The 24,149-nt window shown below is 34.2% G+C and overlaps 3 protein-coding genes across 6 annotated transcripts in view; 2 read left to right on the top strand and 1 right to left on the bottom strand.

Annotated features, from left to right (window-relative positions):
- The window catches only part of LOC126761487 (transmembrane protein 134), a 34,704-nt gene extending 19,906 nt beyond the window's left edge, over positions 1-14,798 (bottom strand). Inside the window, exon 1 of the mRNA XM_050477683.1 lies at positions 14,018-14,798. Within this exon, the coding sequence (XP_050333640.1) occupies positions 14,018-14,196 (179 nt within the window). The 5' untranslated portion in view covers positions 14,197-14,798. The remainder of the gene's footprint in view (positions 1-14,017) is intronic.
- Positions 14,799-15,309: 511 nt separating this feature from the next.
- Positions 15,310-17,775, top strand: LOC126761476 (protein HBS1). The gene is made up of 4 exons (XM_050477664.1): positions 15,310-15,515; positions 15,583-16,344; positions 16,411-16,563; positions 16,624-17,775. Exons 1-4 carry the CDS (start codon positions 15,464-15,466, stop codon positions 17,706-17,708), a joined length of 2,052 nt encoding a protein of 683 aa, XP_050333621.1. The 5' UTR covers positions 15,310-15,463; the 3' UTR covers positions 17,709-17,775.
- A 441-nt stretch (positions 17,776-18,216) lies between these two features.
- On the top strand, positions 18,217-20,146 carry LOC126761486 (ras-related protein Rap1). 4 transcript variants are annotated; one of them, XM_050477681.1, is made up of 3 exons: positions 18,217-18,468; positions 18,533-18,760; positions 18,917-20,146. In XM_050477681.1, exon 3 carries the CDS (start codon positions 19,312-19,314, stop codon positions 19,864-19,866), a length of 555 nt encoding a protein of 184 aa, XP_050333638.1. In that variant the 5' UTR covers positions 18,217-18,468; positions 18,533-18,760; positions 18,917-19,311; the 3' UTR covers positions 19,867-20,146. The 4 variants fall into 4 exon arrangements, with proteins under 4 accessions (XP_050333638.1, XP_050333639.1, XP_050333636.1 ...); XM_050477682.1 differs by having other exon boundaries at positions 18,217-18,760; positions 18,917-19,202; positions 19,266-20,146; XM_050477679.1 differs by having other exon boundaries at positions 18,217-18,760.
- Positions 20,147-24,149: the final 4,003 nt, after the last annotated feature.

The raw sequence follows: 24,149 nt of genomic DNA, 5'->3' as shown, positions 1-24,149 counted from the left end.
CCAATTCACGAACATACCACGATCAATTCTTGCGTCAATTTGATCTTGAAAGGATGTAGGCCAAGATCTTTTCGCAAAATTCCACAACGTCACAGAGATGTCCAACGCTTGAGAACGACGTGTGAGCGACTGATTTAGGTCTTCCTCAATTGATGCGCTAGCAGCAGCAATATTCTCGACAATACGGGCACTTCTTTGTGCTGCGCATTTGTCGCCGATATCGGACTACTATAGCGTATAACTGGCATTCAAACCAAACGATCGGAATCGGTTAGGTTTACGAAAAAATCGAAAGAGACCATGTTGTCAAGCATTAAACTGCGGACAAAATCTATCAAACGAGAAATTCTTTTCAAGTAATTGGAACTGAGATATGAATTTTTCAATCTGATAATAAGAGAAAATAGGAAACTGTACGGCGGAGGACCTTACCGTAACAATTAAGAGCTCGTACTTCGAGAGATTTTCTTAGAGATGTCTAAGAATCTATTTTTCAAAGTACGGAGCGAAAAATATATTCGTTATATTTTTATCCACCCTAATATATGCATATATACCATATATACTGCGCATACTTGTCTGGCAGATTGTTTACATTCTTGGCTATTTGATTGGCCAGCAGCCATAAATACAGCACACGTCATGCATGACAGATCAAACGATGGCAGCGCCCGTCGAACGGACGGTGAATAAAATGCCACTTTGGCCAGTGTGCATAGCTAATGCATTCGCCTCGCATAGATAGCTCTCGTATTTATTTTAAATTGTTTAGGAAAATTTCAATTTCTACAAGGAAAGTATATAAGGAAGGTACTGTAATGTGCAAGGCGAAGAAATTTACATAAGTTGAGCTACGCCAAGCGTTCATCGCTTGTTTACTTTATCAGCTTTGCTTTAATATAGTAATCTAAAGAAACCAAAGGTGTGCACAAGGCAAATCTATTATGAAGAAGCTCTCCAGTGAAATCAATTGCATTTCCTAAAGGGTATGTACATATATACACATATATGCATATATAATAAGCAGTCTATTATTTTTAGATACAAAGTCACATTCACCGGTACGTACAAGCGTATAAATAATCGCACGTTCCACATATCGGATGTCTAGTGGCGTCGTCTTGGCACGCTCCACCTTCCTTCCGCGCTGTGTAATGCACACACACACGTGCAATTTTGTATTTAGTTGCAAGTCTGACTACTTAATCGTTGCTCGATTGACTGCTAAGCTAAGTGCGACTCTTTTTATGCTTTTTTATGCATTTGAGCATTTTACTTATCGAGAAGCCACCTTAACTTATTATTATTTTATTTATTTGGTTTTCTTAATGTATTCTTTAATCCGCCCGGAAACAAAGCGCAATTTGTAAGTTTTGTTTGAAACTGTGAAATTTCGCATTCTATTCTCATAATCGTAGAACTGTTCTTATATAAGTAATATACACATATACATATATGTATTTACAAATATATATACATATATATACGTGAAAACATATATGGCGATAAATAATTTTACTGCAAACTATCCCTACATGACAAGTGTGTTTGATTTCATTCAATACATTCAGTATTTCACAAAGGAGCACCCGACCCATATTGTCACCGTAAATATTTAATTCAAATATAACAAGTAAGGAAGGGCTAAGTTCGGGTGTGACCGAACATTTTATACTCTCGCATGGTAAAGTGATAATCGAGATTTCATTATTCCGTCATTTACATATTTTTCAAATACCGTATTTGTGTAAAGTTTTCTTCCGCTATCATCATTGGTTCCTAATGTTTATACTCGTATTATACAGAGAAGGCATCAGATGAAATTCAAAATAGCGTTATATTGGAAGAAGGCGTGGGTGTGAACCGATTTCACCCATATTTCGTACATGTCATCAGGGTGTTAAGAAAATATTATATACCGAATTTCATTGAAATCGGTCTAGTAGTTCCTGAGATATGGTTCTTGGTCCATAAGTGGGCGGCGCCACGCCCATTTTCAATTTTTAAAAAAAGCCTGGGGGCAGCTTCCTTCTGCCACTTCTTCCGTAAAATTTAGTGTTTCTGACGTTTTTTGTTAGTCGGTTAACGCACTTTTAGTGATTTTCAACATAACCTTTGTATGGGAGGTGGGCGTGGTTCTTATCCGATTTCTTCTATTTTTGAACTGTATATGGAAATGCCTGAAGGAAACGACTCTATTGAGTTTGGTTGACATAGCTATAGTAGTTTCCGAGATATGTATAAAAAACTTAGTGGGGGGCGGGGCCACGCCCACTTTTCCAAAAAAACTACGAACAAATATGCAATCCTTTGTGCCAAATTTCACTTTAATATCTTTATTTATGGCTTAGTTATGACACTTTATAGGTTTTCGGTTTTCGCCATTTTGTGGGCGTGACAGTGGGCCGATTTTGCCCATCTTCGAACTTAACCTTCTTATGGAGCCAAGAAATACGTGTACCAAGTTTCATCATGATATCTCAATTTTTACTCAAGTTACAGCTTGCACGGACGGACAGACGGATGGACGGACAGACAGACATCCGGATTTCAACTCTACTAGTCACCCTGATCACTTTGGTATATATAACCCTATATTTGACTCTTTTAGTTTTAGGACTTACAAACAACCGTTATGTGAACAAAACTATAATACTCTCCTTAGCAACTTTGTTGCGAGAGTATAAAAATCATATATATACATATGGACATATATTATACAATAGTCAAAAGCAGATGTCGTATACTTTAAGGGCGTATGCCTAAATTTGGCTTAATGCTTCCACAAGTTTCCGGTGAATTACATCGTATTTTTATACTCGAACGCAACATGCTTCTCCAACTACTTATGTAACATGATAGCCGGAGGAAACACGTCCGGAATTCTAGCTTTTCTAAATTTAGTAAATTTAAATTTTTCAAATAAACTATTATTATTATAACGAATCTTAATCGCAAGTTACAAACTTACTTTTAATAAACCTTTGTGAGGGTCGCTTTATTGCCCTCACTGCAAAAGTTCTACGAGAGTGTCAAACAATTAGCCGTGTTATATTTAGCAAAAAAACGAAAACAAGGAAAAACGGTTATTTCGGCTGCATCAAAGCTCCGATTTTTTTATAAATGCCGATCCATTTTGAAGTTCCCTACATTTTTAAAGAAAAAACGCAAAAACTTCAAATATAATGGGGAATGTTTATTATCATTCGAAAGAAAATTCTTTGGTATTTACTTTTTGAAGATTATCCCTTTCAAATGTTGGCTGCGGTTACGCCTCAGCTGATCCATCCATTGAGTCCCGTTTTCGATGACTCATTCAAGCCTTTCGACTGGGAACTGGCGAATGCCATTTGATGTTTTGCTTCAAGACCTCAATCGAAGCGTAATTGTCCGCATAGACTTTAGACTTTACATATCCTCACAGGAAAAAGTGGGTTTCACACGATCTTGGGGGCCAATCAACTAGTCCAAAACTTGAAATTAGCTGCTCACCGAAGTGTTCTCTCAATAAATCTATTGATTGATGCGATGTGTGGGAAGTGGTGTCGTCTTGTTGAAACCAAATGTTGCCGAGATCACGAGCTGCAATTTCAGGCATCAAATAGTCGGTTATCTTAACGCGATAGCGGTCGCCATTGATGGTTACGTTCTCAATATGGCCCCTTCAAACCACACCAAACAGTTGCTTCTGGATGAAATGGCACCTCTGGAATCTCTTCAGGTTGCTCTTCGTTCCAAAAGCGCTAGTCCGAGCGTGAATCACATTCTTTACGGAATAATTTCTTAATAAAGTTAAACAATTTGTAAACGTGGTTCAAACATAAGTCTTTCCGCGATGAAATGCCCAACAAGACAAGACAAGACACGCGTCATCTGTCAAAAAAGGCTATTGAAAAAAGTACCTCTACTTGGATCACCCGTTTTATGTATTACGGCCCACGGTTTTGAAATATTGATCTGAAATTTTGAAAACGTTCTTTTCTCTCTAAGTATGTAGCTTGTCGGAACCGTCGATATCAGACCACTATAGCATATATGTAACTGCCATATAAACTGAACGGTCAGAATCAAGTTTTTGCAAGAAATATTTTGTATTTGTAAAGGGTATTGTAGCGTTGGTGCAACCAAAGTTAACGCTTTTTCATGATTTACAACATTTCGCTCAGAATGTAATAGCTTGATTTAAACATTGATTTTTAGTAAATCATTGAATCAAATAAGATAGATAAGGAGATATCAAAATGATTGGAATGAGATTGACTGAGATTATTAATAAAACTTGGACACATTTTCCTTTCCACTCTGTGAAGGTGGCGGAATTGTCCCCCACACAAATCGCTGTTATTCGTTTGAAAATTTGGTGTAGGGGTTCACAGTTCGTGGGCATTACTGATTTAATGTGACCTTTGTCCTAAACAAAAAACAACGAATTTGTCTCAAATTTGGTATTTCTAAAGCAGCATGTGATTTCGTGTGCGGAATATTGGAAAAGGCTTACGGTGTTTCAGTTTTACCAAAGAAATAAGCCTACGAGTGGTACAAAGCCTTCAAAGACGGTCGAGAGATCGTTGAAGACATGCGTCATTCTGGTCGACCTTCGACCTCTTCAACTGATGAAAATAATAAAAAAGTGAAGGAAATGGTGCTTGAAAAGAGCAAGAGAGCTCGACATTTCTCGCGAGTCTGTTCGAATGATTTTGGTGTATATTTTGGGTATGAAACGCGTTCTTGCTCGACTTGTACCGATAAAGCTGAATTTTTTTCCAAAAGGGGATTATGACCGAACTTAAATGAATCCAATAAGTCCATATATTATAACTAAAGTCTTCTCGAAAAATATTACATAATTCTAATTCCTACAACCTTATGATTATAAAATGTTCATTCAAACTCTGCGCCTAACTAAGTATCTAGTCGATTTCTCCCCAGATTAGCTGTTGCTACAAATTACGTAATTTTGAAAACCGACATAAGGTTATGGAGAGATGACAACTCATTCGTCGAGACAAGCCAGCCTTATTTCATACTAATGACATATACATATACATATGTATGTACATATTGTGCAATATTATTGCATTTTACCACAAATAACCGGGGCAATTGATGAGCAGTTTAATATAAGGGGGGTACACATAACAAACGAAAGGTGCACAAATGAAACTGAAGACTTAAAAGTGCGCTATGCTGGTGTATGACAACACATAGTACATATACATATGTATATATATATGAATTCACCTGAGGAAAGCCAATGACAATGAATGGGGAGAATGAATAATTCAACAAAATATAATAACGTAAAAAGCCTTCGCTACTTATTTACGAGCATAGTGAGTAAGTAATAAAAGTAATTTAGGCACTTTCAGGCGGCAATAAATATAGTCAAAAAATATTTAGTTCAGCCACGGCACAACATAACTCTTTTTATGTATTTGTATATTCATTTTGGACACAATATCTTTCAGTCTATATAATCTCTCGGTATTTTGTTGTATTGTTTGCTTTGCAAACACCTAGCTTTTACGTATATATTATTGCGTGTTTTGTTTTTTTTTTTTTTGTATACAAAAGGTGATCTATTTCTAGGTTCCCTACTTTTTTAAAGAAAAGCCACAGAAATTTAAATTTTTTTGGGGAATGTTTACTATCATTTGAAACAACATTATTTGGCATTAAGGCCATCCCTTTAAAATTTTGGCCGCGGCTACGTCTTAGATGGTCCATTCGTTGAGGCAAGTTGAGAATATTTCGAAACACTGTCTTCAGATTCGGAGGTGAAAATTTCTCCGAAAAGGCTAAACCGATTAACTTGAAATTTTACAATATATTCATTAGGTAATAATCGAAGAAAAAATATTGTTTTATTATACCCTGAACAGGGTATATTAAGTTTGTCACGAAGTTTGTAACACCCAGAAGGAAGCGTCGGAGACTCTATAAAGTATATATATAAATGATCAGTATGTTGAGCTGAGTCGATTTAGCCATGTCCGTCTGTCTGTCTGTCCGTCCGTCCGTCTGTGTGTATATATACGAACTAGTCCCTCAGTTTTTAAGATATCGTTTTGAAATTTTGAAAACGTCATTTTCTCTTCAAGAAGCTGCTCATTTGTCGGAACTGCCGATATCGAACCACTATAACATATAGCTGCCATATAAACTGAACGATCGGAATCAAGTTCTTGTATGGAAAACTTTCACATTTGACAATGTATCTTCACAAAAGTTGGCACAGGTTATTTTCTAAGATAACAATGTAATATACGAAGAAATTGTTCAGATCGGATTACTATAGCATATAGCTGCCATACAAACTGAACGATCGAAATCAAGTTCTTGTATGGAAAACTTTTGCATTTGACGTTGTATCTTCATTCAAAAAATTATGCAGGTGCGCCGGATGATTTTTTTACAAATAAAATGACCTTTTTGTTGGAAAGGCGCCATTTTATCGCGTATATTGGGGCTAGGGGAAAATCTGTCCTAACTGTATTAGCTTCTGATGTCATTCAAGTATATTTGGAAACGTATTTTAGTTTTAAGAAAATAACTCAAAGTGTGATTGACCTTTTGATTCGGTACAGAGTGCGCTAAAGTAACGAAAATCTTTCTCTGGGCGCTTCGGTGAGCGATTTCCCATATGTATGTACATATTTTCGGCATTAAACTGATGCAAATCTAGTGTTATAAAGACAAATCATTAGATTTGTAAGATAACTCACGGATTGAAAAATCCATGCGTTATAAAGTTAACCAGAATTTCGAAAATCTATATATTAGTTTTTAGCTGGGGGTACACATGAGAGTTTAACTATTATTAGCGCCAGGGCACATTATTACCAAAAAACACGGTTTCGAAGTTATAATGTTTATCTTAGAGATTGATCGCTATTTTTGATATAAAGTCAGTCGTAGAGATTCAGGTCAACATGTTTGTCATCTGGGCGCTCGATAAATTATAGTCTGATCGCGACTATTTTGAGACGTTAAATGTCATATTTGTATAAAGATTAGGGTGCTTTAAAAAAAATTTTGAATTTTTTTTCAACTCTTACCCCCTCAAATGTTAATGATTGACAAACAAAAAATCCTCCCTCAAGCCAGGCGCTGTAGCTTAACTCTAAGGGGTCGCTATTTTTGTTTTAGGTTCCCATACATTTTACATAGGAATTTTCGTTTTTTCATTCAAACTAAAATTTCATCAACTAATTTTCGTTTCTCAAAAACTCTTACCCCCTCAAATGTTAGTGATTTTAGGATTTTTTGTTAGTCAATCACTAACATTTGAGGGGGTAAGAGTTGAAAAAAAAATTAAAAAATTTTTTTGAAGCACCCTAATAAAGTTGTTTAATTTATTAATTTCGATTTCCCCCTTTGTCGCACTGTAAGATAGCAATGTCAATATAATGTTGTGTACTGAATTGAATGGAAATTGGTCGAGAACTTTCTGAGATATAGGATTTTGCCTCGAAATGGTCGGCAGCGCAGTGGCCCATTTTTATATCGGCGCCTATGACCTCTTCCCTACCAGTGTAGTTAGTTATCGCAATTTAAGTTATTTTCAACATAACCATTATATGGGGAGTGGGCGTGGTTATTATTTGTTTTTACTCATTTTCACAGAGCTTGAAGAGGTGCTAAACTTACTTCTTCTCAGCAAGTTTGGTTCATATAACTTTAGCGGCTAAATGTCACATCGAAGTAATCATTAGTGTTTAGTATACGCTTGTCTTTCTGAAGTACATAAAGTGCATTCGGCGGTTTTTGTGTGCGAAATCAAATTTCTGGTGCCGAAACGTGCAAAATGTTGGAAAAGGCCTTCGGTAATGATTCTTCGTCGCGAGCTGGTGTTTTTAATTGGTAAAAATTATTCGAAGAGGGTCGAAAGCGCGTTGACGGCGTATCTACGTATCAGTAAGGTCATTAACATGAACTGATTATCAACACGTCAATAAAATAAGAGAGTTTGATCTTGAGTATCGACGATTACCAATCAGAGATCTTACTGTCAACGTTGGAATATCGGAAGGATCAGTGAAAACCAATCTGAAAGATCATTAGGTCCTAAAAAAAGTGAAAACACGATTGGTGCCAAAATCACTCAATTTTTCCGAAAAACATCGTTGCGTTAATGTCTGTAAAAGCTGGTCAAATATCAAGGTTATGTTGGCAGTTTTCTTCGATTATCGAGGTGTAGTGCACTCCGAATTCAACTGTTTCGAGGATTTGAAAAAAAGTTGGCGCAAGTGTATTGGGGGCAAGGCGAATTACTTTGAGAGGGACGAAAAAGATTTTGAAAAATAAATTAAGAATTTAAAAAATATTGCTCATAGTAGTGTATATATGTACATACTTTCCGAAAGTACATTTCAGCTTGAAGTAAAAATTCACATATTGCTTTGCTGTATGTAAACATCAAAGAGATGTGCTAATTCCGTTGTCTTGAATGTACATATGTATGTATATATATATCAACGCCTCCCTCTATTTACCCTAAGACTTTGTTGGGTCTTATATCTCTGAAATGAGGAATAAATGAATGCAAAAGTGTTTTTTCGATATTTAGAATCGAAATTTTGACATTAGTACATAAGTCAAATCGCCGTCGATTTTTTTTTTTTGTGCAATGAAAAGTCGAGACAAGTCGATTGAGTAATTATTTACTATCAGTTACAATGCATACAACGAAAGTGTAAGTCATCTGTCACAATTATTGGATATTTTAATGATCGACACTTCATTAAATAACAGTTGAGCTAGAGCTTAACGTTATCAGCAAATATTTATTTAATAATCGATCTGCCGCTAGTTTATTTGCAGTAAGCTAAACAAGTTTGCCTCTTTATAATTAACACGTATATATGTATGTATGTATGTATGTTAACGAATTTGTACAGATCTAACGTGTGTTTGTTTGTTTAACAGTTTAAGCGTATTAACACATTATTCTATCAATGTACATATTATATCAATAATTAGCACATTTCTATTGAGACGTCCATAATTGCACATACATACATACTCGTACATATGTACGATTGCAAAAATATAGATGTGAACAAATCATTAACAATTGGTTTAAGTCAACAACAACAATTGGCATGAAATGTAAATAAAATTATTAATTCACATTTGCGCCTCAGGTATTAACTTCATATTTGCAATTTATTTCGGATAAACTTAAGGAAGCTGAATAAAATAATAATTTTTTATTCGCGGCGCGAGTGAGTTATATGTGGAATTGAAGATTTGTCCTGTTTCATGTTTTCTTAATGAGTACCTTTGATGCACCTAAACCCATGAGGGAGGGTACAATAAACCTGAGAATGCGGTGCAAGCCTCAATCTATCTATCTATTCCCATGATGCAATTTTGAAATCATCTGATATACTAAAAATAATTAGCCTTGCCATAAGTTCTGTTACAAGCTCAGGCCATTATAAAAATTAAACTATAACACATTTTTTAATTATTATTACTTTATTGAATGAATCGTCTAATTGAGATAATCAAACTTTTTTCGCGGGAATTTTTAAAGTTTGAAAAGTCAACTTTCTGAATATGTGATGGTGATTTTTGGGAAACGAAAATTCCTATGTTAAATGAATAACAAACTAAAACAAGAAAAAACATAAAGTTCGGCGGCAGCGAAGCTAATATACCCTTCACAGATGCATTTCTTTTAGTAACTATGTGTTCAGTTTGTATGGAAGCTATATGCTATAGTAATCCGATCTGAACAATTTTTTCGGAGATTATATTATTGCCTTAAGCAGTAATCCATATCAAATTTCGTGAAGATATCACGTCAAATGCAAAAGTTTTTCATACAAGCCCTTGATTTCGATCGTTCGGCTTGTATGGCAGCTATATGCTATAGTGAGCCGATCTGAACAATTTCTTCGTATATTACATTATTATCTTAGAAAATAACCTGTGCCAACTTTTGTGAAGATACATTGCCAAATGTGAAAGATTTCCATACAAGAACTTGATTTCGATCGTTCAGTTTGTATGGCAGCTATACGTTATGTCAGTTCCGACAAATGAGCAGCTTCTTGAAGAGAAAATGACGTTTGTAAAATTTCAAAACGATATCTTAAAAACTGAGAGACTAGTTCGTATATATACAAATGGACAGACAGACAGACAGACTGACGGACAGACGGACATGGCTAAATCAACTCAGCTCAACATACTGATCATTTATGTATATTATGTATATACTTTATAGGGTTTCCTTCTGTGTGTTACAAACTTCGTGGCAAACTTAATATACCCTGTTCAGGGTATAAAAAGCGACCCCTTAGAGTCAAGCCAGCGCCTGGCTTGAGGACTTTTTTGGGTTATTCACTAACATTTGAGAGGGTAAGAGTTGAAAAAAAAAAATCAACATTTTTTTGAAGCACCCTAATATTGCTGTTACACTTTTGATCCAATTTTAACCGCTTATTTACAGGAAACTCCACATCAAACTATAACGGCAGCAAGGAAAGGATTTGGGCTTGAATCCGTACAAAATTGTTCTCACTCAAGAACTTGCGAATTTGCTGATTTGCCCTTGCAACAACTGAAAACGATAACTAAATGAAGCTAGTAACACCGTGGCTGTAATGGAGAGCGGTATAGATCGATGATAAAAAACTTTTTATAGCCGCTATTGGAAGAAGTTGATCTTGAAAACATCTGGTTCCAAGAAAACGGCGCTACATGCCACAAAGCTCTTGCAAAAAACGAGTTATTGAAAGAAAAGATTTGAGATTCGATTATTTCGAGAAATTGTGGCATTGAATGGTTTCCAAGAAGTTGTGATTTAACACTATGAGACAACTTCTTGTGGGGTTATTTGAGACAACTTCTTGTGGTCCTAGTTTCTTACGCAAATTGCTGGTTCTGTGACAGGGAGCCTGAAACTTCAGAACAGCTGCTAATTGACTGCATAGGAGTCTGCAGACGCAGGATAAAGGCTCTGGGATCCATGTTTCCAAACAGGGATAAATACGGCTCACTAGCACCTAGCAGTATATTGGACTTTATCAATCTCCTGTGGCTCGGTGAGTCTTTGTGATTTAGGAGAGGGCACAACAGATCTAAGGTCGCGGTACAATCCTCGTCTATTTATCTTATTCTATGACAGCTAAGTACATGCTATAGTGGTGCGATATGTTCTAACAAATGTGCTGCTCGGTGAGCAAAGGGCATGTGCAAAATGTCAAACTAATATCTCAAAAACTGATAAGACTTTCTCGCTTATAAACAGACGGACAGACAGACGAACATGGCTAAATCGATTCAGCTCGTCACGCTGATAATTTATATACATATGGTACATACATACATATGTATGTATGTATATACTTTATAAGATCTCGATCTAAGATAAGTTTTCGGTAAGATTTCCTAACGACGATATTTAAATTGCAACTACCTACTGAAAATATCTTCGCTGGTTGTCATGTCTTGATTTGTAGGCCGGCTCAAATCAGTAAAGTTCTCAGTGCTGCTCATGTACGTGCATGATTTGTATTGAATATACAGTATTATACAAACGCAAGAGTATTTCATATTGGAATTCTGACTGATCAACCAATTCTATATTGTACTGTATAATATACAGTGTATATACATACAAAAATAAGCTGTCAAAGTTTAAATGCAATTGTAAATCGATTTTCCACTACAAATTACATCATTTAAACAAAAAAATGCAAAAAAAAGTCCTAGTCAGACTATTTTGTAATTAAATTGTAATACTCTAATAATTTTACTTGCAAATTTGAAAAATGTAACAGCAATAAAATTTGTAGTTAAGGCGTTAACTATGTAAGAATGTACATATACATATACATACATATTTGTGCACACCAGCATTAAATAATACAACTTGTAATGGGATAATAAATTTGTGAGTAATAATCGGGTTTACAAGCGAGTACGATTGTACATTTTAAATGCGGCTCATGCTATCTACAAACGTATGTATGTACGATCAATATCGATTGGGGTCGCGTGCGGTAACTGGAACAGTCCAGTTGTGCAATGGAGCTGTTCAAAGTGCGACTGTCGAAGCAAAAAAATATATTTGTATAAAACAATCGAGATAGAAATAGGATTTTTTATATTGAGCTATAAGTTTACCTAACATTTTTCTACATAATAAAGCGATATTTACAAATTCACTATTGTAGAATTCACCATTCCACTCTCCTATAATTGTGTTTCATTTTAATATTATCCGCTCTACAATAACAAACATAGCAACAATCGACTTTCTTACTTGTTGATTAGACTTTGAATTTTTTTATTATCACCACGTGTGTTACTCATATTTATCACCTTATCAAATTGATACCAATTGAACTATTTTATTTCTGTCACACGCGTCTTATCAAACTATAAATAAACTGTTTGTTTACAAACATTTGAAAATGTGTACTCTGCGGGAATACCAAAACGACTTTTACTTTTTTGTGTATCACGAAATAATCAAGTTTACTAAGAAATTTTCCAATAATAAATTATTATGAATTTTCTACTGTCTAAAAATCGAGAGTTATTTGTTATAATGTTTGTATCTCCGGAAAATGCCCAACTGTTTCTTTACAAAAAAATTTGTAAAAAACGCGCTTGCTTTAAAAGCTAAGTTCAATTGGAATTATATTTCCCACTGGGTGTGTAAATAGTTGTATAAACTCGCAGCAACACAAACAACTGTGATAAAATTAGTAATGCAGTTCATTGAATGCGACGGCGGAAAATATAACAGCGGTGTAATATGAAATACAAAAACAAATTGAAATAAAAAAAATAATAATACTATGCTGCATGGCGCAATGAAACCACTTCTATTGCTGTAATTGTTATTTTCCCCGCCGGCAAATCGGTAACGAAAATGTTTACAAAACAATTGAAAACAATCATATTGACATTTAGAGCGACAAGCGCAAATACATATGTATATGTATGTAACAATTAACGAATCATTGACACATTTTTGATTTTTTGCTTTCTTAATTCATTTTATTTCAGTTGCCTGTGTACGTATTTATAGTTTCATACTTTTCTGTGGCTATTTTTCGTTATAATTGCTTCATTTGCATTGCATTGCCATTGTAAAAGCGTAAATGTGAGTGAACTCGCCGGATGGTCACTTGGGACGTTTATGCGGACTACCGTTTTCAAATTCAAACCCATGGTGACGTTGACGTTGGCAAGCGATTAGAGACAATCGTGAAGAGTAAACTCGTGTGCCATTGGCACAGTGAATAGATGTTCGCAAGTGATGCCTCGAATCATTTAGAGCAAAGTACAATTATTATATGTGTATACTTATATATATACATATATACTTTTTTGTCAAACAAATAGAAAATGAGGGTATATTTGAAGATATGGTCGTTAAAGTGTTTAATTAATAAGTTTTAAATATATGTATTTACTTATCTACTTATCTTTGTGATAAATTATTACATGAATACACTCGTACCCATTAGTGACAAGTGTTTGTCTATAATTAAAGTAAAAATAATAATTAAAGTATATAAAACCACACACTTGGGAATGGTGCGGATTTTGTAAGATCATTTTATTAATTTATATTCCCCCACGCATATGCATATACATATGTACATATGTATGTACTTATATAACGCTTCATGCTAATCGATCATTTTACTACTTAGAGGTAATCTCTGAACTGCAATCAAAATTGACAACAACAAAAAAGCACAATTCAACAATTATGAATTGGAAATTAGAGAATTACATTTTAATTTAAAACGTAATTTGTATTACATATGATTAAATAATATAATTTTTGAATGTATATTATAAATTGGTTGATAAGATTTACTCCTCTAAGCTTAATGTTAATGTTGATTCTGTAGCATTATTATTTATTCTTGTACATACTTTTGTAAGACATTAATATCTCGACAAAATTTGAAAAATATGTATATATGTACGTATGTATATATATAATATATTTAATGTATGTTCATAAATATCCACTTACTTTGGATCCTGAATGCGAATGGATACATCATCGGTTGAACGTTGCTTTGCACGCATGGGTGTTGATATCACGGTGGAACCATACACGCGTATGGCCTCGTCTGTCTCCTCTTCGAATGCATCGTGGATAGAGAAACGTTTCTCTTTGCCTTGACGGTTGGAATTGCTACTGTTCTGCATTATATTTAATTAGTGCAAATGTTTTTTATAAGCTGAGCACAGATATAACAACTTTATGACAACCGTGACTATTTGGTTACTCGGCTAATTTGGACCTAATCAAATCAGCACTGAAACAATTTTACACTCCGTTTGTGAAAATTCTAGCTCTTATTTTATCCTTTTTATTGGGGACAAGAATAAACCACTTTTATTGCACTTGACATCACTATTTATTACACCATTTATAGTTTATATAAATATTTAGCATTTTTAAATAAAATACTTGATTTATTTTGCAAAAATATGTGTATTTACTTCTTGTATTTAATCTTCAGCACATCTTTCTTTTTCTTCAATTCCTTTCCACTTTGAAATTTATGTACTCTTAATTTTTTTCCAACATATTCATCTTTCTGAAGATATATTTTTTCATGTCACAATCGGTGCTTTTCAAGCAAAAAATTAAACTTACGCACAATTTTTTATTACAGAAGATTACTTAATTATTTTCGTCACTGTTAAATTGTTGAACAAAAATATCGAATAAAATATACTTGCGACAACACCAATTCCTCGTTTGCTTTTGTTGCAAAGATTCGACTTCAATAACGAATTGGTATGGAAGATGAAATGCAACTGACAGTGGAAAATAAATTGCGCGGCCGAAAGAGTGTGCACAAGCGATGAATTATATCTTGTATATTTGTAAGCAATAACGAAATCAGCGAAAAAACGAATATAAACTTATTAGCTGACTTTTGCAGTTTTTGATTCGGCTTACTAAATATAATGTACAACTTTGTAAGTAAAGTCGAAAAAACGACTTTTAGCTGTTTTAAGGACTAAATGAACCCATTAAATCATCCATTCCAAATCTTATACAAGTTCTAACGTTTTTCATTATTTCATTGTTACAATTTTTCCAACAATACATGCATATACAATTTATACTTCGGTTGTTAAAATATTTCAAAAGCTTTAACGAAGGTTATTTACGATACATTTGTGTGCTTTTTTAAACTAAATTTTGTATAATATTGGAATACGTGAGTCGGGAAAATCGGCCCAGTGTAGAAAACCTTATGCAACTCTATGTCAAATCAACCGGCAACACTGTTATCTGTCAGCTGTGTAGCATGCCAATAATTCTGCAGGTATTCGATTTTAGATTTGTTTTCGATGTGGTGGCAAAATTTCACAAATTTTTTTAATTATTTATTGTTGCTTGACACATAGAGGATATTGTGAAATTTTAATAGTGGCTGAGTAATAAAAGACTTGCACAATGTCGCGACACAGAATAGTGCGGGCTATGGATTACAACGACGAGTATGACGGTAAGTATGGAATTAAACTAAATTTATTTATTGTGGACCATTTCACTTTGAATTTCATTTATTTTAGGTTACGACGATGTCTACGGCACATCTGTTGATGATGATAGTTGCATATCCCCAACAGACGCGCAATGGCTATATGACAGAGCCCGTGGCCAACACAGTATGTCGGCCTTTATTAAAAATAATAAAGATATTGAAGAGGAGGAGGAAACATTGGAAGATAGTTTCACTTATGAGAAAGACCGACGAGACTCAGATAATTTTCAAATGCCAATATTAAATGATGTTGACAAAGCGAAACTTACATCTTGCATTGATGAAGTACGCAACGTTGTTGGAGATCAAATATCAGAAAGAAGAATCGTAGAGACTTCTATTAATTTCGGTTATGATATAACAAAAATACTCGACGATATTCTAAATAACGAATGCAACAGCAAACCTAAGCGGCACAAATCCGTTAGTGGGAATAGTACGTCAAAAAATCAAACGTTACAGCCCACTACGTCGTCTGCAACAAAACAAAAAACACCTGATCGTGAAGTAGCTCCCAGCATAAATATCCCACCTACAATCAAAGTCACTGCCCAACCATTGAGTGAAAGAGACATACGCCGTGGTTTTGAAGTTAATTCGCCACTGCAGCAACTGTCACCAGCCGTGTCTGGAAGGAATACTCCTATTGATGAAGATATGAATAAAACGGCAGTATCCATTAAAGTATCCAAAGAACAAGCTCAGCGCGATGCTCGAAAACTTTACGCTCAGGAAAGAGGAGAACAAAAGGCTCATTTTCACATGATTGTCATTGGGCATGTGGATGCAGGTAAGTACATATATTCCAGTCACATATTGGTATGTCTAATATAAACTATAATGATTTCTTGATTAGGTAAAAGTACATTAATGGGCCATTTACTTGTTGATACCGGATATGTTTCACAAAGAGTAATGCACAAGCATGAACAAGAATCAAAGAAAATGGGTAAACAAAGTTTTATGTATGCATGGGTTTTAGATGAAACCGGCGAAGAACGATCAAGAGGTATGGTTATATAATGTTAAATTAATTATTATATGATAACTAAGTAATTGAATATTTTAGGAATTACTATGGATGTCGGATATTCACGTATAGAGACCGAGACAAAAGTAGTTACACTATTAGATGCTCCTGGTCACAAAGACTTTATACCAAACATGATTTCTGGTGCTACTCAAGCTGATGTTGCTCTCTTGGTAGTAGACGCATCGCGTGGCGAATTCGAAGCGGGATTTGAACAAGGCGGACAAACACGAGAGCATGCATTACTTGTTCGTTCATTAGGTGTAAATCAATTGGGAGTGGTTATTAATAAGCTAGACATGGTTGACTGGTCAAAAGAACGATTCGATGAAATTGTTGGAAAATTGAAAATTTTTCTAAGGCAAGCTGGCTTCAAAGAATCGGATGTTACATTTATACCTTGTTCGGGCCTTAGTGGTGAAAATTTATCAAAACCGGCACAAGCACCTGCTTTAAAAGCATGGTACAAAGGACCACATTTGTTAAGTGTAATAGATAATTTTAAACTACCAGAAAGATCAATAGACCGTCCTTTACGTATGTCTGTGTCCGATATCTATAAAGGCACCGGTTCCGGCTTTTGTATATCGGGACGTATTGAGACTGGTGTACTGAGCGTTAATGACCGCGTGTTGGTCGGTGCTAGTCGCGAACAAGCCCAAGCCAAAGCATTACAAATCGACGAAATTCCACAAACAAATGCTTTTGCAGGAGATCAGTTATCAGTGACATTGTCGGGAGTCGATATGTCTACAGTGTCTGTAGGGTCCATTATTTGCGATCCACAAAACCCTATTCCGGTGACAAATCGTTTCCAGGCTCGTATACTTGTGTTTAATGTTACAGTGCCAATAACTATTGGTTATCCTGTGCTGCTCCATTATCAGTCACTCATCGAGCCAGCTGTTCTTAGTAAATTACAAGCGCAATTACATAAAAGCACTGGAGAAACTATCAAGAAGAAGCCTCGCGTTCTCGGTAATAACACGTGTGCTTTAGTAGAAATAGAAACAACAAGGCCCATATGCGTAGAACGTTATGCGGATTTTAAAGAATTGGGACGCTTCATGTTACGAGTGGGAGGGGTCACCATTGCGGCGGGCATGGTTACTAAAATACGCTAATCTTAAGGCCTTTAAAATGTGAATAATATGTAATAAATTTATCTACAATATTTTGAGGTGCAAATCAGTAGCTCGTTTCATTTAATGAAATTTATATATACATATGTATGTATATGTTTTGCAAAAACAATTGAATGATACTATTGTTATTGAACCATATAGTGCTACTACGATAATATCAAAAGGCAAAAGGAAATATTAATTGGAATAAAATAATCATTGTACCACAGTGTGTATGCTTGAAAGCTTTTAGGTACATATAGTTAATATAATTTATAATGGAGTTTAAAAAATTGTTTAAAGTACTTATAATATTAGGACTTCATTAAATAAGCATGTAATTTTAAATAACAATAAATATAGACTTAAATTTACGGTAACCAGTTACTAAATTCCAGGGGTTTAAAAATTTGATATCTATCAATGATTTATGTATTTCAATAAGACGATTAATTTATCGGTGTCGTTCTCTACTCGTTACATTTGTGCTGTCAATTTTCTAGTCGTTAACCGTTGCAACCTTGCTCTAGTTGTGACGCGTCGTGTAAAGATACAGAAAAATTTGTGGTCGTTTTCGGTGATTTTTCTTTATAAAAGTTTTAATCCTGTACAATAATTGTTTTTCAAACTGTTGCCAATTTAATTGCGTTTCGTTGGCACAGTGTGTGGAGAGAAAACTTGATAAATTAAGCAAAACTGCCGAAAAACTACGCAGAAATTGTTTCTTCACATTCCATTTTGTGCTCGATATTCGGAGCAGGTCAGTTGATTCGTTAGTTTAGTTTGGACCGAATTTTTAGACACTATAGTTAATTGAAAGCAAGACGGTGAATTTAGAACCAAAGGCGGTCGTTGGAACATAGAACGAACGAATAAAGAGAAGGAAGCAACAGAAAAATCAGACAAACGCCTCGCTTGATAGTAACAGCGAAACGGTGCAGAGGCGCAGTCACGGAATTTGAGTGAAGTTATAGCTGTAGGGAGGTGCAACCGCAACGTAATCGCTAACGACAACAGCAACGGCAACGGCAACAGCGGCTGGAAGAAAGAAGGTAAAATAGAAGGGACAAAATGAGTCATATTAATATGATGAAGTTGAAGTTGAGCCTAAAATAGCGATTGTGAGTTTATTAATTGAACATCCAGAAACAAATTTGTTTAATTAATTCACACCCTTATTATTTTTTCTTCTTTGCATGATAAAATAGTTGTTACAATTTGGATTGTGCTTCCAGTTTTGGGTTTCCAATAAAGAAGAAAAGAATATTCCGAAAAAGTGATAACTAAACGAGCTAAGTGAAAAAAGCAAGATCATTAAAAAGAAACAAAGTTCAATAACGAAAAACGGGCATATCCAAAATTACAATAGACACTACAAGAAAAAGCTACGGCAATAACTCGCTAAAAGAGAAGTAGCTTAAACTGTTGATCGCAATAGAATAAAATCAGTGTAAATCCATCAACATAAAGCGTTTACTCCAACAAAGGAAATACGTAATTACGTTATCACTTGTAGTGCAAGACCATATATAAATTGTCGTTTTATTCCTTATTCAGTAAACATAAAAAAACCAAGTAATACGTCCACCCCTTCACTGACACTATGCGTGAATATAAAATTGTTGTCTTGGGTAGCGGAGGTGTAGGCAAATCGGCACTGACCGTGCAGTTCGTGCAAGGTATATTCGTAGAAAAATATGATCCCACAATTGAGGACAGTTATCGCAAACAGGTGGAAGTGGATGGCCAACAATGCATGTTGGAAATACTGGACACTGCTGGTACAGAACAATTCACCGCTATGCGTGATCTCTACATGAAAAACGGCCAAGGCTTTGTTCTTGTATATTCTATAACAGCACAATCAACATTCAATGATCTGCAAGATCTGCGAGAACAAATATTGCGTGTGAAAGATACAGATGACGTACCAATGGTGCTAGTGGGTAACAAATGCGATTTGGAAGATGAGCGCGTGGTAGGAAAAGAATTGGGTAAAAGTCTGGCCACACAATTTAACTGCGCCTTCATGGAAACATCAGCCAAAGCTAAAGTAAATGTCAATGATATTTTCTATGATCTGGTCAGGCAGATCAATAAAAAGTCACCCGAGAAGAAACAGAAGAAACCTAAAAAATCCTTATGTGTTCTGCTATAAGACTACAATTTTAAAACAAATATATAAAAATATGGTATTGATTGAAGCAAATAAATAAACAAATAGTGAGGATAAAAAAATGTTTGAGTACCAAGGATAAAATTGCGAAAAACATTGCTGTTAAATGTGGGGGTTTTCTAAAGTCCGCTATCCTTCTCGCTGTCTCTTTAGATATACATATAGAAATAAAAAACTGGAATACATACATATGTACTTGTAATGATGATAGACAAACAAAAAATTAATAAAAATTATATTCAATTTAGGCGAAATTTTGAAATGCCAAGTTTATTTTGTTGTATTAAAATGAAATAAGTTTGTATAATTTTATCTTAAAATTAAACTTTTTATATGAAACCAAACGGCAAGTCTAAGCGCAAACATTTAATGACGTTTAAGTGAAACTCCATGTGAAAGTAAAACAGTAAGAAAACAAATAAGCCGCATTGTCAAAATCATTCAAACCGTTTATACAATTTACAAAGATACTACTTTGCTACTATTTTACAAATTTACAAGATATCTATAACTAAGAAAAAAGAAACGTATAGTTTTGAATTAACACGCTTGTAAGTTAATATGAATGATATGTATGTATATTAGGGTATCAGTAAAGTCAAAACGATTTCTCACACTCTTTCTTTAAGGCATAAACAAATCGGGGTAAATATGTATGTTATATTTTATTTTCACACAAAATGATTCTACGGTTGTGAGTTTTTCATAATCATTTAATACCTCCGATTATAATTGCTCCAAAACTTAAATTTCCACTTTATTCATAGATGTTCTTTTAATTTCATCATCAAAAATATGTATTTTATGTTAAAAGTAATATATTATTAGCCATAACTGAAATGCGTAGGCCAAATCGTAATAGTTGAAATAACCGTTTTGACTTAAAAAAAAAACCTAAGCAAAGGAAATGCCAAGCAAATAACTAAAACATAAATTATTGGAAATATAAAAGAAACGGAAATGTTGAGAAAATAAGAATTTTTGCCATTTAAGGCACATAGTTGTATGTACAATTCATATAGACCAGACCAGCACATTTATTGCTAGTCTTCTATCAATTTCATTTTTTTTCCATTTATTAATGTTTATATAGAAATAATGTAATAGCACTGTCAGAATGACAAAACGATTCCCATGTGCCCTATAAATAATGAAAAATCATTAGTAATCAGATTATCGTACTCATACATTATGTAGTTGAACCACCTTACATCAAGAGATCAGAATATTATCCATGACGAAATGAAATGCATATTGCGATTACTAGACCAACGAGCCCTTCACCAAACAATCAAAATATAAAAATCCGTTAGTTACCACTTTTCATTGATAAATTATTTGATATAAAAAATTTAATGTTTTCTAGCATTATGAACAATTGTATAAATTTAATGAAAAGTTGCAAAAAAGGTTAAATGAAAAAATATTAATTAACAACAAAATCATTTGGATAAATGATTGAAATGGTAAAGACTTAAAACCCGCTAAATTAAAATTAAAATTTTTCATTATAGCGTGGTATTTATAACACCCAGCAACAATGAACAATGTATAATGACCTAAAATCTAAAATTTGTGAGCGGTATAAATAAAATTAAACAATGCAATCGCAACAAAATAATATAAAATAATAGAAACAAGTGCATAAACCATAAATCAAAGTGTAACAAAAAATAATAAGAAATAGATTTATTGTCTTCTAAATATTAATTAAATGTATTACGTTTACATATAATAATAAAACAAAAAAATCGAAAACATTAAACATAAGGTCATATCATTATTTAGCTTACAGCGGATAGGTAGTTTAAGAAGTTTTTTTTTAATGTTGAAATTTTTTATGTGTGCATAAAGTAATTTAAATTTTGTGTGTTTCTTTGCCAAATAGCACATTTTCAATGTCTAAATAGAAATAGTTATCGATGTCATTTCTAAAACTGTCGGCTAAGTAGCTGGAACGGCCTGGATTTTTAACTCTCTAAAGAATGTCCACCGCCATTATTTCTGAAAAGCAGTTTTTGGAATTTTTTCTGTTGCTACAATAAAAATAATCAGGAATTTGTTGAAATCACTCGAACGTTTTTAAGAATTTTGTTGAAACATTGTATGCGTCAGTACAAAGTTGCGTTTAAGTCGCCTGAGTAATTTCAGTATTTTGATGTTGGCAAAAAAAAATGTTGCTCTCATTGCTGTGTTAGAGACACAAATATATACACAGCCCAATGTATGTAACATTCCAGCAAATTCAACTAATAAAGTTTTAGATTAGCGAGTACATTGCTAATTCCAAAGTCACCGCCATTAGCTAATTTGTTGCGCCCGAAAAGCAACCCGCAGCCGAAGCATATGTCATACCGCAGCTATTAAGTACCAAGCATGGCCATATTCTCGGTCTATGTTGGTGTTGGTATGTATGTGTATATGCCAGTATGCTTGCTGATATAGTAGCAAGCGAGCCGGCCGGTATATTACAGCCCTTCAGGGTAGGGCATGAGCAATTGTAGAAATGGAATAAAAAGGCAGAAACCTAATACAACGGTGTTTGTAGGGAAGACTTGTAGTCAGGAATACACTTTGCTATTGTTGACAACGGTCGTTGCCACTGTTTGAGACATTGTCGTAATTATCAGCAGAATATACGTAAATGCCTTAGGTCATTGCAGACACTATAAATACGAGAGTGTGTAAGTATGCCTTATAAATAAGTATGTTGATATAAAAATATAAATATTTTCAGTGTAGTATGTTTAGAACATACAAGCAAAACTAAAGCTTAATCCATTTAACACAATCGAGCGGCGAATTTAATTAATTGAGCCTGCTATCAAATTTGGTGAACTCATAAAGAATTGAAGGCGTTTTAAAATTCCAGTGGCGTTCGTAACCAAAACTTATCTACATAAAATACATACATACAAAGATGTGTGTGTATGTACATATGACATGCACATGTGTTTAGATATGTATGTAGTAAGTATGCAACATTAAAGAGTCTACGCTCACATGTTATTATGTACATATGTATGTATGTATGTACAATTATTTCGAGTGAACTTTCCCAATAATTCCTATTGGTGGCGGAGCATTGGAGCCATTTCTGGAGTGACAGCAATAAAATAAGATTAATATAAACGATGTGTTTGAGTACATCATACATACACACATTTCATTTTGAACGAAAATTGCGGTCACATCGGTGGTGCAACACAATGAATAACTAAAAGACAAGTTTCAAATTCTTCAAACGGAAATGTGTGTGAATGAAACGTGGGAAGACAATTACATAAGTACATATAAAGAAATTGCGGATGTAAACATGACGAGACAATGTAGGAAAACACAAATTCGCACAGCGAATAGCAAAGTTCATACACTGCTTGTCTGCTATGCAGATACGTAAATATGCAAACAAAGGGAATTACTATATTTAGAATTAATCAAGTAATAACAAAACAAAATCTTTCAATGGTTATCTACGCGAATATGTAGACTTTTATGTTACATATGTAAATATATTTAAAAAGACACGTTCAGTAAGTAAATAGTAAATAAATAAATTGAAAATCGTACTATTAATGTGAAAGATACAATATGACACCAATACCTTGGTAGATATTTAATAAATAGTATCTGCTCTTATTTTGCGTTCCTTACGAATCAATTTATTCTAAAAACAGGAAAAACAGTAACTTTCGTTATGCGGAAGCTATAATACCGTATACATTTTGTTGCAAGAACGTGATTTTGATCGGTCAGCTTGTATGGCAGCTAAATACCATATATGCTACTGTGTTCCGATGTGAGTAATTTCTTCTTTAATTGTATTGTTCCTTTGAGGAACAATCCATGCTACTGTTCGTGAAGTTACCTTGTCAATTAAATAAGTTTTTCATAAAAGAACTTGATTTTGGTCGTTTAGTTTGTATGACAGCTATTTGCTATGATGATTCGATCTGAAGTATTTCTTCGGAGATCGCACCGTTGTCTTAAAAAGTAATCTGTGTTAAATTTCGTGCAGATATCTCCTGAAATAAAAAGGCTTTCCACACAAGGACTTACATATGTATATCCGACTATTCAGTTTGTATGACAGTTATATGCTCTAGTGATACGATATCGGCAATCTTCTCAGCTTTTTACGGAGAAAAGGTGTGTAAAATTCTGTATCGATATTATATAAACTGAGGAACTACATACTTCGCATAAATATAGACATGTGGACTCACGGGCGGGCGACCAACAGAAGATGGACGAATCGAGTCGCG

The sequence above is a fragment of the Bactrocera neohumeralis genome, chromosome 6 (genome assembly GCF_024586455.1).
Source record: "Bactrocera neohumeralis isolate Rockhampton chromosome 6, APGP_CSIRO_Bneo_wtdbg2-racon-allhic-juicebox.fasta_v2, whole genome shotgun sequence".
NCBI classification, from domain to species: Eukaryota; Metazoa; Arthropoda; class Insecta; order Diptera; family Tephritidae; genus Bactrocera; species Bactrocera neohumeralis.
Note: the sequence above shows the minus strand (reverse complement) of the source record. Positions and strands in the feature narration are given on the sequence as shown.

What these genes read in the sequence shown, in the direction of transcription:
- LOC126761486 (XM_050477681.1), top strand. Translation starts at nt 19,312, where the DNA reads ATGCGTGAATATAAAATTGTTGTCTTGGGTAGCGGAGGTGTAGGCAAA.
- LOC126761476 (XM_050477664.1), top strand. Translation starts at nt 15,464, where the DNA reads ATGTCGCGACACAGAATAGTGCGGGCTATGGATTACAACGACGAGTAT. An exon ending in TTACAACGACGAGTATGACG is followed by an intron (nt 15,516 to 15,582) that starts GTAAGTATGGAA and finishes CATTTATTTTAG; the next exon opens with GTTACGACGATGTCTACGGC. An exon ending in CATTGGGCATGTGGATGCAG is followed by an intron (nt 16,345 to 16,410) that starts GTAAGTACATAT and finishes TTTCTTGATTAG; the next exon opens with GTAAAAGTACATTAATGGGC.